General features: G+C 40.5%; 1 protein-coding gene across 1 annotated transcript; it reads left to right on the top strand.

The window, feature by feature from the left end:
- Positions 1–3,544: 3,544 nt before the first annotated feature.
- Positions 3,545–15,926, top strand: MALSU1 (mitochondrial assembly of ribosomal large subunit 1). Its single transcript, XM_042781667.1, has 4 exons — positions 3,545–3,800; positions 12,569–12,747; positions 14,295–14,380; positions 15,743–15,926. Exons 1-4 carry the CDS (start codon positions 3,545–3,547, stop codon positions 15,924–15,926), a joined length of 705 nt encoding a protein of 234 aa, XP_042637601.1.
- The last annotated feature ends 1,498 nt before the right edge of the window (positions 15,927–17,424 follow it).

Here is a 17,424-nt window from a genome sequence, read left to right as displayed (position 1 = left end):
TTACAGGTCTGTCTCCCCAAACAGAAGCAGTTTGGGAAGTTTTATAGTAAATTGGGAAATGGGGATTTATACATATTCAAAGTTTCGGTGGAGGTGTCATGCCTTATTCATAGTGGGCAGGGTTATAGGTTAGCACAGAAGTGACCGACGGACCCTCCCTTCTGAAATAGGTCTGGTAGCACCAATGACATAATTCCGTGATTTTTGGTTCCTTGACAGGAGTTTTACTGGATTCAGTTAGAGGGCACAGTTCTTTCTGCACATGCTCCTGGGTCTTGCTGGGACCAGTTCGGAATTTATGGTTGAAAGGTATCTGTCAGCAGGAGGGTCGGCAGGAAGTGGGGAGGGGGGGGTTTCTAGTTTAGTTGATTAGGGCTTGTTTATTACTTTTGATGCCCTTAGGTCCCATCCCCAGGAATGATAAGAAGCTTTTTCTCTGGCCTCAAAGATAAAATGTTTGCTAAACTAGCTGGCTTCAGTTGCACAGGAGGTTCATTGCAGAAATCAAACCTGGGTTTCCTGTATGGAAGGCAAGGATTCTACCACTGAACCACTTCTGCTTCTCACCTGAGTAATCGCTGGTAGGTGCTGTCAAGTTGGCTCCAACTCATAGTGATGCTATGTACAACAGAAGGAAACCAGGCCTGGTCCCATGCCATCCTCACAATCCTTGCTATGCTTGAGTCTGTCATTGCAGCCACTGTGTCAATCTATCTTCTTGAGAGTCTTCCCCTTTTTCACTGACCCTCTACTTTACCAAGCATGATAGCCTTCTCCAGGGATTAATCCCTTCTGACAAGACCAAATTAGGTGAGATGAAGTTTGGCCATTCTTGCTTCTAAGGATCATTTCGGCTGCCCTTCTGTCAAGACAGATTTGTTCGTTCTTGCGGTAGTCCATGGTATTTTCAGTATTCTTTGCCAAGACCACAATTCGAATGCATCAGTTCTTTGATCTTCCTCATTCATTGTCAAAGGAGCGCTGGGGTTGCAATGCCTACGGCATTTGACTGCTAACCTGAAGGATGGCGGGTCAAACCTACCAGCCGCTCTGTGGAAGGAAGATGGCGCAATCTGCTTTTGTAAAGATTTACTGCCTTGGAAACCCAAAGGGGGTCATTATGAATCAATAGCAATGAGCTTTCACACACATATGAGACTACTGAAAATAACCTGGCTTGGTATTACTTCAGTAATTAGGCAAGAGTTAATGAAAACCTGGACAAAGGAAGAGACAATGGGAATAACGACAGGAACCTGAATGTGGGGGGAAAAATGGAGATAGTGTAAGTAGCATTTGACAACAGATTAGTTTGTTGCAGGGAGATCCTGGATTGGCTAAAGTCCAGGATTTGAGAGATTTTGGGAAATGATGATGCTGATAAAGAACATACTCTCCTTCAAGCAAATACCAGTGGTTAATCAGATTTGGTGTATTCAGAAAAAAGGAAGGGAACATGGAATGGATGACAAAAGCTGGGGGAAACACCAAAGTTATGCATGTAGGGAACTGAGGAGACTGGAACTGGAGGACAGAGGAGACTTTATCTGTAATACTTCTTTTCAAAAAGAAGTTGAAGCAATTGTAAATATTTGAGGTGGTACACACTAGTGCTTGTATTAGTTTCTGTACTTTTCTTGTAGATTTTGACTTCCAAAATATTTTTAGTGCTTGGAGTTATTTCTTTAAAAGAAATTAAATGATGTACCTGCTAGGTGCTTGATACTGTTCCAGGCATTTGGGATATTTGCCCCTGAAAATGTTGACTTTTATCTAAACCTCATTCTCCTGGAAAACTGCAATGGTTAAAAAACTCTTCAACTCTTTTTTGTTTTGGGGAACATTTCACTGCAAAGAAACATCATTCCTCGTATTACTTAGATAAGACTTAGGGATGCTTTTCCTCATCTTGTTTACCTTTTTGCCTAACCTTTGAGAGCTTGTTGATCTTACTATGGTCACAGCTTCTCCCTAATGCAGTAGTCTCTCTCTGCAGATAAAAAGGTCTGGAAAACTAATTCCCTAAAGGTTACATCCAAGAAAACCCTATGGAGCAATTCTGCTCTGTACACATAGGGTTGCCATGAGTCAGAAATGACTCCATGGCAACGACTGTTTTTTTTTTTTTTTTTTCCCCAGAGAGTATCTGCAAACTTTCCTTGCAGAATTTAGGAGGAGTGCAGAAACCTGGGTAGTAAGTGTATGCCCCTGTGCAAGTCACTTTTCCCCATCAGTCTCTTTCAGTCCTCAAATTCTTCGATTTAATTTTGTAACATCTCAGTAATCCTTTTCTCACAGAGTGGTCCCCACAATGCAGTACACTGACGACATCTCAATACAAGGACTGTAAATGTTACTAGTTGCCATGAAGTTGATTTACAGGGCTCCAACACCTAGTGACGACACAAGCCTGAAGACCAGAACTGCTCCACAGGGTTTTCAAGGCTATGATCTGTTGAAGAGGATCACAAGGACTTATTTCCGACGCACCTGGGGGGGGGGAGGGGTTTCGAACTGCCAATCCTTCGGCTACTAACTGAATTTTTTTTTTTTTTGTCTGCCAACCCTATATATGATCTTGGATACACTCCGCATTTAGACATACCTAATTGTTTAGCCTGTCCTCCTATCTATCTGTCCATATACCCATGTTTGCTTTCACTGACAACTCAGTACTGTATATGCAAAAGACTAACTGAATGTTTGGGGAGCTCTGGTAGCATAGTGCCTAAGGCACTTGACTGCTAACCAGAAGGCTGGCGGTTCAAATCCAACAGCCACTCCTCGGAAGGAAGGTTGGGCAATCCTACTTCCGTAGTGATACTGCCTCGGAAACCCAAGGAGGGGTCGCTATGAGTCGGGGCCGACTCGACGGCAAACAACAACAACAACAACAACTGAATGTTTGAGCCACCTAATTACAGTCTAATCAACAGCGGTCACTTGGGTGCATTTAACGTCAAGAGCTTTGTAGGTCTGAGGAAAGAACAGTTTTTTTAAAGAAAGGTTTTTAAAGAAAGGTTTTTCTCCCTTCATGCAGTTTACATTATAGTGGAAGGAGACAGATCAAAAAAAAGGGGAAAAAAAGGGGGGGGGCGAGGGAGATACAGCGCGTAACTACAATATAAACAAACAAAAAAACCAAAAACCCAAATTTACGCCATCGAGTCCATTCGGAGTCATAGCCACCCCCATTGGGTTTCTAAGGCTGTAAATCTTTATGCAAGCAGACTGCCTTATCTTTCTTCCACGGAGCAACTGGTGCGTTCCTACCACTGACACTTGGGTTAGCAGCCAAATACCCTCAAATATTTATTTATTCTCTGACTTCTATAAAGCCTAGTTACCAACCACTTCTCCCAGGTCACACCAACCCTCCCCTGACTCAGACTCCGCCCGCGGCCGGCCTCCGGAAATTGGCCCCGTCCACGCGCTGACGTAAAATTTACAGGCCACGCTGGGCTGACCTGGCCAATCGAAATCCGCAGAATCTGTTCGGGCTCCGTTAAGCACCATCCGGTGAAGTTAAAGTAAGGCGACGGCGATGGTGCCGCGTAGTTGTGGCGCTTGGCGTTTGGGAGTGCTGCTGTGGCGCGGGGGCCTCTCCCACGGAGTGAGACCAGCGGCGAGTGCGGGGTCCCGGCCTGGCTTGCTGGCCAAGCAGCGGCTTTCTTCGTGCCCGCCTCTCGGCATTGCCTACCTGGCAGATGGCCTCGCACGCGGCCTGCACGGCGGGACCCGGCTGGAGGAGCAGGCAGAAGGTGTAGCTGACGAGGGACGCCTGGAGTCCAACGCAGCAGGTAGGGGCGTGATCCTCCCTTTGTGCAGCGGGGAGTCAGACCCCGGCCGAGGAAGCTCTGAGTTCCTCACTTCATTTATTCCTCTTGGAGTCACCAAACTCTTGTTCGTTGGTACCGACATTTGTTTCACATTGGAGAAGCTGCGAGGCCAAGAGATGACCTCTCCAAGGCCTCACGCGTCCGGACTGCCTCTTTGGACTCTTGGCATCACAACCTCGCGGTCCTAAATTCCTTCACATTCTTCCTAGGGTCTCGGAGAATGGGTTTGTCTTGTCGGGAACACAGAGGTTTGAAGATTCTGAGAGAGAGCCAAGGGGTGGGAGTTAAGTGTGAAGAAGCACTAATAAGAGATGGGGCCAATTTAAAATCCTCTAATCTAAGCAGTCTTGGGTGGCAGAGTGGTTTAGCGCTAACCGAAAGGTGGCGGCTGGGTGGTTCGAACCCACCAGCCGGACTGCGGAGAAAGATGTGGCGGTCTTTTGCCTTGAAGATTATAGCCTTGGGAACTCCATGGGGCAATTCTGCGCTTTCTGTGGGGTCGCTTTGAATCGGGAATCCACTGCACACAACGGGCTTAATCATTGCTTTAGGAGTCCCTGTCTGGTGCAGATGGTTAAGTGCTCAACTGTTAGTCAAAAGGTTGATCTATTCTACTGCACATGGGGTTGGCATGAGTCAGTTAGTTCCTTGGCAACTGATAATCATGTTTTCATTATCACTGCAAAAATTATCAGAAACATAAGAAATGGTAAAATGATTCATCTCTAAGAGGATGGAGTATGGGAAGGAGTATGGTTGTAACAGTACATTGATCAGGAACTGCCAGAAATTCAAGCTGGATTCAGGAGAGGAAGTAGAACTGGAAGATATCATTGCTGATGTCAGGTGGATCTTGGCTGAAAAAAAAGAATACCAGAAAGATATTTACTTGAGTTTTATTGGCTATGCAAAGGCATTTGACTGTGTGGATCATAACAAATTATGGATGACTTTGCAAAGAATTGGAATTCCAGAACACTTCATTGTGCTCATGAGGAACCTGTGCATAGATCAAGAGGTAGTTATTCCCACAGAACAAGGGGATACTGCATGGCTTAGGACCAGGAAAGTTGTGCATCAGGGCTGTATTCCTTCACCATACTTACTCAGTTTGCGTCCTGAGCAAATAACCCAAGAAGCTTTAGTATATGAAGAAGAATGCAGCATCAGGATTGGAGGAAGACCCTTTAACAGCCTACTGTATGCAGGTGACACGAGCTTGGTTGCTGAAAGTGAAGGAGACTTGACACACTGATGAAGATCAAAGACCATAGCCTTCAGTATAGATTATATTTCAACATAAAACAAAAATTCTCACAGTTGGACCAATAAGCATCATCATGATAAACAGAGAAAAGATGGAGCTGTCAAGGATGTCATTTTACTTGGATCCACAATCAGTGCCCATGGAAGTAGCAGTCAAGAAATCAGACAACGTATTGCACTGGGCAAATCTGGTATAAAAGACTTTTTCAAAGTGTTCAAAGCAAAGATGTCACTTTGAAAACTAAGGTGTGCCTGACCCAAGCCGTTATTTTCAGTAGCTTCATATGCATATAAGGGCTGGACAGTGAATAAATAAAAAAACTTGCAGAAGAATTTATGCATTTGAATGTGGTGCTGGTGAAGAATATTAAATATGCCATGGACTGCCAGAAGAACAAATAAATCTGTCATGGAAGAAGTACAGCCAGAATGCTTCTTAGAGAATGGCCAGACTTCATCTCACATACTTTGGTCATGTTGCCAGAAGGGACCAGTCTCTGGAGAAGGATACCATGCTTGGTAAAGTAGAGGGTCAGTGAAAAGGGGAAGACTCTCAATGAGGTGGATTGACACAGTGGCTCTGACAGTGAGCTCAAAGCATCTAACAACAGCAACCCTATGTCTGTGGTTATAATCCCCTGAGAATGGGTTGTTTTTGTTATGTTAGTGATGCAGGATTAGTGCAGGGTATATGAGTCAATCATTTTTTTATGCTTTGGGTGAAAACTTACAAATTCATTTTCCATACAGCAGTTCATACACATTTTGTTTCATGACACTGACTGTAGTTCCCTACAGTGTAACAGCTCTCTTCCCACTTCCTCCCTATTGTTATCTCTTCCCCGTGTCCTCCTTTCCTGTACATTCCTGCCCCTTGAGCTATTTCCCTGTGCAAATACTGCCCTTCTGTTCTCCCATGATTGATTGTTCAGAGTGTATCTACCTAGTGTAAATGTTCCTCTTACATGCTTGTCTTTTGTCTGTCTGGAAGCCATGGGAGTGAGTCCAATTCCACACCTGAAGGGAAACTAGGGACCACAGTCTTGGGGGTCACACCAGGCTCTATCAGACCAGTAAACCTGGTCTTTTTATTTGTCTGTGATTTTGAATTTTGTTCCACATTGTTCTCCCATTCTATCCAGGATCTCCTGCACTGATCCCTTTCTGAATGGTTGACATTGGTAGCCAGGCAACATCTAGTTCTTCTGGTCTCCTGGTCACATAGGCTGAGGTTTGCATGGTCCACTAATCCTTTGGATGAATTGTTTCCATACATCTTTGGTTTTCTACATTCTTCTTTGCTATAGATAAGGAGAGACCCATTTTGCATCTACACGGCTGCTTGCAAGCTTTTAACACCCTAGTTGCTACTAACCAAAGTAGGATGTAGAACAGTGTTTTTAAGTAGTGTGTTACGCCATTTGAGCTTGATGTCCCCTGCGACCATGGTACCTAGCCCACATATCTATCTACTCGCTCCCTCAGAGTGACTGGCTGTGGCTAAGAAGTTATCATAACTTTGCCCCTTGTTCACTCTGTTACATATATGGATATTCTTACAGCACATACAGATATATATGTAGGAATATCATCTGCCAATCTTACATATGTATAGGAGCTCTGGTAGTACACTACCTAAGGCATTTAACTGCTAACCAGAAGGCTGGCAGTTCAAACCCACCAGCCACTCCTCAGAGGGAAGGATGGGCTATCTACTTCCGTAGTGATACTGCCTCAGAAACCCAAGGAGGGGTCACTATGAGTCGGGTCTGACTCCATGGCACATAACAACAGTCTTCTATATGGTCATGGGTATATTCCCTTTTGCCTAGACAGACCTGATTACTCAGCCTATCTACCTATCTATTCACCTGTAGGTTAATGTTCGTTACCACTGATAATGCAGTATTGTTTACATAAAAGGGTTTATCTTTGTCGTCTATACCCCTTGTGCACCTCTGTCTGCCTGCCTTTTCCTTAGTATTACCGTGTTGGTCATTTGATTTTGGTATATTGCCTTTCCCTTTACCCAAATCAGTACTTGTCTCTATGTAGCAGTGTCCTCACCCCTCCCGCCCCTCCCCTCCCTGGTAACCAACAAAGTTTCCTTCCATATATAAACTTTTTCTTGACTTTTTACAATAGTGAACTAATACAATATTTGTTCTTCTGTGATTGACTTATTTCACTAAGCATAATGTTCTCCAAGTTCATCCGTGTTACGCGGTTTTACAGATTCTGCATTATTCTTTAGTGTTGCATAGTACTTCATTGTGTGTATGTGCCATAGTTAGGTTATCCATTCTTCTGTTGATGGGCACTTAGGTTGTTTCCATCTCTTTGCTATTGTGAATAGTGCTGTGATGAACATGGGTGTGCATGTATCTGTTTGTGTCCTGGCATCTTTTTTTAAAAAATATTTTAAGGTGAAAGTTTACACAGGAAATTTGATTTCCATTTAACAATTTCTACATGGATTATTCAGTGATATTGCTTATATTTTCCACAGTGTGTTACCAGTTTTATTCATTAGTCAAAACCAACTTGATGTCACCTAACAGCATGGGAAGGAGAAATTTTAGTGAACTAAGCCACTAGATACTTGGAAGTCAGCTTTAGAACTATACAGACTAATTATCCAAACTTAAGAACAGCATATCCAGATTTGTGTGTGTGGTGAGGAAATTCAGATGGTCATAAGGAAGTTACTGTGTAATCCAAAAAGCCTTTTTTTTTTTTTTTTAATTGTACTGAAGATACGAACAAAACCATCACCAATTCAACAATTTCCACATGTACAGTCCAGTGATACTGATTAGATTTTTCAAATTGTGTGACCTTTATCACTATCCTTTTCCAAATTATTCTACCACATTAACTGTATGTCCCCAAGTAAAAACTTCCCTTTTTCCCCTCTTTTCTACCTAGGTAACGACTAATAATCTTCAGTGTCTATATACTTAGTTCACATAAGTGATATCATACAGTATTTGTCCTTTCAAGACTGATTTATTGCACTCAGCATGTTTTCACAGTTGATCCATGTTGTAGCATGTACCAGGACTTCATTTTTCTTTATGGCTGAGTTGAGTAATACTCCATTGTATGTATATACCGCATTTTATTTTCCCTTTTTTTGTGTTGAACATTTCAGTTACTTATACCTTTTGGCTGTTGTCAATAGTGTAGTGCTGCCAAGAACATTGATGTACAGGTTTCTGCTTGCATTCCTGCTTTTATATTTTCTGGGTACATATGTAGGACTGAATTGCTGGTTCATATGGTAGTTCTGTGTTCAACTTTTTGAGAAACTGCCAAAATGCTTTCCACAGTGGCCACACCATTTACATTCCCACCAGTAATGGTGGGTTCCTGTTTGTCAACGATGTAGCTAACACCTGTTGTTTCCCTGTTTGTTTTTATTCAAATCATTGCCATTCTAATGGGAATGGTAGTAGTGTCTGATTGTTGTTTTGATTTGCATTTCCCTAATGACTAATGGTGGTGTCCTGGTGGTGCCCTGGTTAAGCATTAAACTGCTAACCTAAAGGTCAGAGGTCAGTGGATGAACCCACCAGCCATTCACTGGGAGAAAAGACCTGGCAATCTGTTCCTGTAAAGATTACAGACTAGGAAACTCTCTGGAGCGGTAATACTTTGTCTTACACAGTCACTATCAGTTTAATAGACTTGACAACACACAACAATGGCTAATGACATTGAACATCTTTTCATGTGCTTGCTGGCCTTTTCATTGTCCGCTGATGGAATGTCTTTTCAAGGACTCTGCTCATTTTTTTGATAGAGTTGTAAATGTTTTTTTAAAAAATATATTTTACATATTAGACCTTTACCAGATCTGAATATTTTCTTCCAATCTATAGGTTGTATTTTCACTTTGTTGGTTTCTTAGGCTGCGTTCTCTAGGGAACCAAAACCAGTGATGCTTTGATTTAAAATAAAAAAACAAACCTGAACTCACTGCCATTGAGTCATTTCTGACTCATAGTGATCCCACTGGGTTTCCAAGGCCTTAAATTTTTATGGAAGTAGATCACCTTCCGCAGAGCGGCTGGAGGTTGAACCACTGACATTCCGGTTAGCAGTCAAGTGCCTTATCCATTACGCCACCAGAGCTCAAAGGTTAGATACATAGATTTATCTCAAGAAAACTGCTTATGTGGTTGTAGACACTAGCAAATCCCAAATCCATAGGTTAGATGTTAGGCTGGAGGCTTCTTCTAATTTGTGTAGCTGCAGGGGCTGATGAACCCAAGATCAGAGGCCAGACAGCAGACTGCTGAATCCAAGATGGCAGGCAGTTCATCAGACCACTGGCTCAAGTCCCAAGAACCAGAGGTCAGATGGGATGAGCTAGATGCAGGATCCAGAGTAAGTAAAAGCCAGAGAATTTTGCCACAATGTCCATATTGAGTGCAGGTCATACCTCCAAGGAAACTTCCTTTCAAGTGATTGATTGCTGATACAGATCTCCTCATGGTGTTGATTACATTGTATCAGATCACAAAGTGGGGGATGACTACATTACTTAACTATACAACTACAACTTAACTGCTGAACTACTGAGAATCCTGGCCCAGTCAAGCTGGTATACACCCATAATCATCAGTTGGTAATGTTTTTTTTGATGAACAAAAAGCATTTAGTTTTTATGAAGTCTCTTTTTTTGCTTCTTGTACATTTGTTGTCATATCTGATAAACCATCATTAAAAACTAGGTCCCATAGGCTCACCCCTACATTTTTCCTAAGATTTTTGTGATTTTAGTTTTCTCATTTAAGTCCTTGATCTATTTTGAATTGGTTTTTGTGTATGGTGTGAGGCATATGAGCCTTCATTTATTCTTTTGCATGTGAAAGTCTAGTTTTCTCAAGCACCATTTGTTCAAGAGACTCTTCCTTACCCATTGAATGGACTTACCACTTTCGTAAAAAAAATCAGTTGACTGTAGATGTGTGGATGTATTTCTGGACTCTCAAATTTTATTCTATTGGGTCTCTGTGTCTATTATTACAGCAGTACCAGGTTTTTAAAATTATTGTGGCTTTATGTAATATCTTCGGAAATCGTAAGTGTGAGCCCACATTATTCTTCAGGGTTTTTTTATTTCCCCGTTATTTGTGGTCTATTGCCTTTCCATGTAAATTTTGAGGCAAATGGCTCTCCCTCATAGTAGAGTCTTCAAAGAAGGAAGATTTTTATTAAAATATTAAGCACTGACAGGTTTATAAGCAGCATAACCAAAACATAGAGTACTTTCTTGGTGCCTCTGATCTTCCTTGGTTGTTTGCCACTCTAAAACCTCTTCCCCTTTATCCCTTGGGGGTGAGGGAAGCCTCTGCTTTGTATCTCCGACTACATTGCCCCCTTCAGCACTCAAATCCTTACATTTGAAGAAAGGATCTACATTTAGCCACCCCTCCCCTGCATGTTTCATTCTAGCTTTTGCATCTTCACTGAGTCTCCCCCCCCCCCCCAATTCTACCTGTTTTGTTTCCATTGGTCTAGCTTCCCTGCCCATCTTTGCTTTCTTTTCTTTGCTTTTGGGTAAATGTTAACTGGTCTCATATACATACATACATATATACATATACATATATATATATATATATATATATATGTATATTTGTATTTATATTTAATATATATAGTTCCCCTCGTCCAGCCAAGATGTGTCTGCCCTCAAGTTAGTGGTTTACCCTTTCTCCCCCACTTACCTGATTCATCAGTGAATCAGTTCTTTTTCTATGAAACCCTTGACTTTTTATACTGGTCTCAAAAAATATTTTTGTAATTGAGTAACTTCATTCAGCATAATGGGCTTGAAGTTCATCCATGTTATATTTCCCAGATTAATCATTGTTCTTTAATGTTACATAGTGTTCCATTGTGTGCATGTACCATAATTTGTTGATCCATACTTCTGTTGATAAGCATTTAGGTTGTTTCTATCATTTTGCTGTTGTGAATAGCGCTGCAGTGAACACAGCTATGCATATATCTATTCGTGTCACAGCTCTTAATTTCTTTAGGATACATAATTAGTAGTTGGATTGTTGGATCATATGGTATTTCCATTTTCAGCTTTTTAAGGAAGCGCCATACTGTTTTCCACAATGGTTGCACCATCTTACAGTCCCACTAGCTGTGTATGAGGGTTCCAGTCTCTCCACACCCTCACCAGCTTTTTCTATTTTTTTAACTTTGCTGTTAGTGCTGGGGCAAGATGGTATGTCATTGTTGTTTTGATTTGCATCTCTCTGATGGCTAATGATCTCGAGTATTTTTTCATTGTGTTGGCTGGCTGAATGTTGTCTCTCTCCGTTTGTCTACTGGATTGTCTTTTTGTTGTAAAGGTGTTGAAGTTTTGTATAAACTTTAGAGATTAGCCCCTTGTCCAATGTTGTTGCTAAAATTTCTTTTTCCCGATCCACACATTCTTTTTACTTTAGAATTTTTAAAATGTGCATTAAATGTCTAATTTTTAGTAGGTCCTAGTCATCTATTTTGTCTTCTAGTGTTTTTAGTTATAGTCAGTAGTGTATTTATGCCCAGTATTAGGGCCCCTTAGTTTGTACCCATTTTCTCTTTCATGGTCTTTATGGTTTTAGGTTTTACATTCAGGTCTTTGATCCAACTTGAAGTTAATTTTTGTATATCGTGTGAGATTTGGGTCCTGTTTTGTATTTCTGTAAAGGGTTACCCAGTTTTGCCAATACCATGTAATTAAAGAGACTTTCTTTTCCCCATTTAATGAGTCTTGGCCCTTTTTCTCAAAGATCAGCTGTCCACAGGTGAATGGATTTACTTCTGGATTCTCAATTCTTTTCCATTGGTCTGTGTGTCTGTTGTTGTACCAGTACCAGGCTGTTTTAACTACCGTGGCTGTGGGGTAGGTCTTGAGATCAGGGATTGTGAGGTGTCCTATTTTGTTATTCTTTAGTAGTGCTTTGCTTATCTGGGGTCTATTTCATTCCCATATAAAGTTGGTGATTAGTTTCTCCATCTCTAAAGAAGGATGAATCAGGAGTGCCTTATATCTGTCATTTGCTGTGTTAACTTGAAGACTTTGACCATAAAACTTGAACAAGGTTGTGTGAAAACAGAGTTCAGGTTCAGTTTCCAGGAATTGTGGGCTCTGTAGTCTTTTAAAACATTTTGGATCTAACCACCTTTATGATCAGTTGCCATTGATTCTAGCACATGGCAACCCCATGTGTGTCAGAGTAAACCTGTACTCCATAGGGTTTTCACTGACTTGATTTTTCAGAAGTAGATTGCCAGGCTTTTCTTCCAAGGTTCTTTTGTGTGGACTCCAACCTCCAGCCTTTCAGTTAGCAGCTGAGCAGGTTAACCATTTGCACCCACCCAGGGACTCCTGAGTGTATGTAATGTCTACCTATTACTTGGCTATCTGACAAGCAAATCTTTGTGCATTTCAGAACATACTGGTCCCAAGTTTGACATAGATATGCTAATCTCACTTCTGAGACAAGAAAATGCAAGAGATATTTGTGTCATCAAGGTTCCTCCAGAGATGAAATACACAGATTACTTTGTGATTGGGAGTGGAACTTCTACCCGACACTTACATGCAATGGCCTACTACATTGTGAAAATGGTAGGATACTCTGTTCTCTTTTGGATAGTTAGCTGAGTGGGATAGTGTCAATGCATCAGGTTGAGGAGCAACACTTAGAAAGTAAATCTCTCCTATGAGGTTGCATTAGAAGCCTCCCATTTTCAAAATTTTATATGAGAGTGTTTTATATTCTTTGATGGTAAAAGGTAGGTATGGGACAAATACCTAGTGAACTGAATAAGGTATTTCTAATTTTACAAAAAATAACTTGAGGCACGCTAGAAGACAGTAGACCCAGAGAGATTTCTAGAGCTGCACTGTGCAAATGGTAGCCAGTTGGCCATATGGGGCTCTTTGAATATAAATTGAAATTAAAACTTATGTTCCGCAGTTGGATTAGCTGCATTTTAGTTGCTCGGGAGTCACATGTGGCTAATGGCTACCATGTTATACAACACAGCTATAAAACATTTCAATCACTGCAAAAAGTTCTGTTGGACAGTGGTAGTACAGAGTTTATTTCAGATATTTGAGCAGGTCTAGTGTCCCTAAGTACTGTGATAGGTAGAAGGTAAAGTTCAAAAAGATGCAGTCCTCAACCACTGAGTTCACAGCTCTACTTTGAGAAGAGAGAAGGCAGTTCATTCTGATGCCAACATACTTCTTACTCTGTTGAAAACCAGTCATAGAGAGGGCAGTCAAGATCAAAAGAATAGCTGGGATTATTTAGGGAGGGATAAAATAAGGGGGCTGGGGACTTAGTCCTGCATACCTGAGAGATGAGAAAAATAATTTTATTACCAACCACATGGTAAGGAGACAGGGACCATACCCAAATCTGACTTCCTGAATTGGGGTTGGGATACAATTTTTGTAAGGTTCAAGGAAGGGGTTTATACATATTCAAATTATACATACTCAAAAAAATATCAGGAATTTGGGTATGAATGAGTTGGAGATTGGCTGAAGTTTCACTCACCTGGGTTTAAAGGGATGGTCAGTTTTTAATGCAGTGTGCTTACACACCAGATGAGTTATACACACTTTCTGTCATCAGCTGATCAGGGCTTAGGCAGAGGGAGAGACGTTGGTTTTGAGATTTTCGTTCCATTTGTCTCACTGCGCGTGTTCACAGACCATAACAGATCTGAGCTGATTTTAACCAATTTCAAGTTGGTCTTGGCTGGATTTCTGAAAAACTACTAAAGAAACAAGTTATCATTCCTGCTCATCTGTCTCCAACCAGGGTGGAGGATGGTTATAGGAAAGGATGGGGAATTGAGCTACAATTCAACTCGGCTTCATTATCACGGGATAGAGTAAGGCGAAGACTTAGCAATGACCATTGGACTTGAGATACACACAAGAAATGGGAGATTTTTCACAGATGTTTCTATGGAAGATAAAGGACTGGGCATGAAAATTACTTTTATGAAAATTTTAGATATAAAGGAAGAGAAATGTACAGTCAAGCTACAACTTTGAGAAATGACAAGTTTCCAAATTAAAGCCAAGAAAAATACCATCAGGCCCTTAAAGTACAGTCCTACCTCCACCCCCTTTAACTTTTTTTTTTTTTTTTTTAGTACAAATATCTGAAGTGTAAAAGTGACCCCCATGTTAAAATAGAAGGGAAGGACACTGATGACTGGCTGTGTGTGGATTTTGGTAAGTTAGCTGGCATATTTTACAGGTAAACATTTTGTACTGTACTAATTGATTTTAGTATAAAAGGCTTAAGATCAAATTGCTGGTGACTTTTTCCATATAAAATTTTGGAATATAAAGTAACCAAAATTGTATTAATTATAATGCAGGTGGTTTTATTCACACAAGAAATCATCTGACTAAAGTATGCTAGATAATGCACTCTTGGAGGAAAAGCTATGTGTACTATTTGATAGATACAAAACTAACTACACAGGTTTGGAAGATGGTGGAAAGCTGGATGGATAACAGTAGAGGTAGGAAAAGAAGGCTTGAGGGACAGAGGGCGTGGGGTGATCCAGGCCATAAATACCCAAGATGAAAGTAAAGGGCATTCAAGGCACAGGGCAAAAGCAGAGACTTAGAATTTTGAAAAGGGAAAACAAGTTTGGGTATTAATATATGGATCATTTCAAAGCTTCTCCCTACAAAATACTTATTTTTCCCCTTTATAATTAATAGTTACATGTCAGTAACGTTGAGGAGTCTGAGATTTCACTTCTTGTAAACTTGAACCAGTTTCTAGTTTCATGTAAAGACAAAAGATTACTTCCCTGGTTCGAGAGGAAGTATTACTCCCAGCAATAGCAGTAGCCAGCATTTTTGCACCAGTTTAAGCCCACGGGGCAACACACAGGGCCAGATCACAGCAGAGAGAAACCCTGAGTTTAGGGAACCCAGATTTTTTTTATAATGGCAGGGCAGGTAAGTGTTCTTGTCCATTGCTCTGGAGTTACTACTCCAAGGCTGTAAGCTAGGGTTTCTTAGATGTGGTAATACTGACATACTGGACCAGATAATTTTGTTGGTGAGGGGGGACAGTTACTACTCTGTGCATTTGTAGGATATTTAGTAGTGTCCCTCCCACCACAGTAAAAAATGTCTCTAGACTTTGCCAAACTCAATTTTTGTTCTGGAGGGAGACACTATTTCTACTAAGGCTATTCATGATACAAACATCCTTGAAAAGATAGTGCAGCATTTTTGTCAACAGGCTGTGCAGAAATGGAAGACAATTCTCCATGGGTCTTAGAGAGAAACTTGACAAGATACCACCTTAGTCAGTTAAGCAGTACCATAATGTTACATACACTAATAGCAAGTATTTCCTATATGATGCATTGAGAAAGATATAGTGTAACTTTTCTGGTATTTTTGTTAGGGTTGGGTAGTCCTGGTTCCCAGGTGATGTTAATCCAGGGTCACTGTTTTAAGAACGACTGCTCTAGTTCCTGGAATTATGCTAGCCACAGAGGGTTGTGAGATCACAAGAATGAAAAATAAATTGTTTCATTCATTGTAACTCTTATTTGTCCCTGATAGGTAGCATGGTGATTCATTTGATGCTTCCAGAAACCAGAGAAACGTATGAATTAGAGAAATTATGGACTCTGCGTTCTTATGATGACCAGTTAGCTCAGATAGCACCTGAGACATTACCTGAAGACTTCATTCTTGGAATAGAAGACAACACTGCATCTCTGACTCCAATGGAGTTCAAGTGTGAATAAAATTATAGAAACTGCTTTAGTCATTTCAGATTTGGATTGAATTGCTTCTTTAAAGGTCCCGCACACCCCACCCTGTGTTGGTTAGGTTGCTGTAAAACAAGGCTTATCTCATGGGCATTCATCCTAACTAATAGCTGGGAATTGTAGCTAAGTCAGCTAAGAACTCTCTAAAAGTCAGTATATTCAAACCAGAATATTTATATTTAACCTGGAGATTCTAGCATGATTTCTGGGAGTTAGCACATACCCCCTTACCTTTCTTGAACGCTGCTTAAGTTTGATTTTGCTTACATGCAGCTCTTACGTGGAATGGCCAAATTTTTAAAAAAACACTATCACCACACTGATCTAATTACTTTTTCTTTGAGGTGATAAGGGCAGCAATAAATACCAGGATATTCTCCTTAGACAAAGTGTATAAACTGTTCCAAGAGCACTCCAGATAACAGGTTTCAAGTCTCATGTATCATAAAAGTTAGGTCTGCCGTGTTAATGAAAGACAAGCATATCTGTGGGAGGGTAGGGAGGTCATTAGTTTTTTTTTTTAAATTAGTAGGAAAAACTTCCCAAAAGCTTATAGTTCTTAGTTCAGATACAGCAGTATTATCAAGGTTAATTTCAGTTCCTTTCAGTTCCACAGAATGGAGACATAAGCATTTTACCATGTCAAGTGGTATGTCAAATTGACATAGTATTACTAAAAATCTGTTTATGGTCCTATACCAAATCTAGAGCCTTTATATTCATTTGAAAAACCAAAAATAAAACATACTACAGTCCAAGCTCCATCTAATGATGAAAAATTTTATTCTGCATAAAGGTATCTGGAAAATGAAGCTGCAGTGGGTGCACATTATAGATGAGGAATGAGCCATACATGGTGAGTACAAAACTCAATTACAGATTTCCTAGTTATTATCAGATACTCCAAATTACCAACGCCTAATTAAAGTAAAACATGATTTGCCAAACTAAAAGGCTAGAAATGAAGAATGACAGAATTTAAACCAGCAGATATAAATGGAGCACCTATCTGTATTAAGAAAAATCAAGTACTGGAAAAAAATACCAAGGAAAACTGGCATTAAACACATCTCACCTGAAGTCCAACCAGAACGCCAGTATTTTTTGTTTTTTGCAATTCATTGTATGAAAACAAATCATGAATGCTAGATGAATTCAGTGACAAAAAAAGGACACTTTTTGGCTACAACTACAAAATAAAATGCTTCTCTGAAAACATTTCAAGCCATTTTTAAAATGTCTAATTGGTGATATATTGATTTTTAGAAAAACTTATCTAGTCCACGTAGAAATTTATCTTGAAATATGGAGGAGGCAAAATGATTTTCACCCCAAGGGTTATTTATATATGCCCTTCCTATCAGTGAAACTTGATGACTGTGATCTTATGAATAAAAGCAACACAAAAAGAGCAGCATGGCCTCAGATACCACCCACCAACTCTCCGTACCAGGCTTCGCCATCCAAGTATCGG

This window comes from Orycteropus afer, unplaced genomic scaffold (assembly GCF_000298275.1).
Source record: "Orycteropus afer afer isolate SDZICR_OR568_19922 unplaced genomic scaffold, OryAfe1.0 scaffold00008, whole genome shotgun sequence".
NCBI lineage: Eukaryota > Metazoa > Chordata > Mammalia > Tubulidentata > Orycteropodidae > Orycteropus > Orycteropus afer.
The sequence above is the reverse complement of the archived record's forward strand: the minus strand, read 5'-3'. Positions and strand labels throughout refer to the sequence as shown.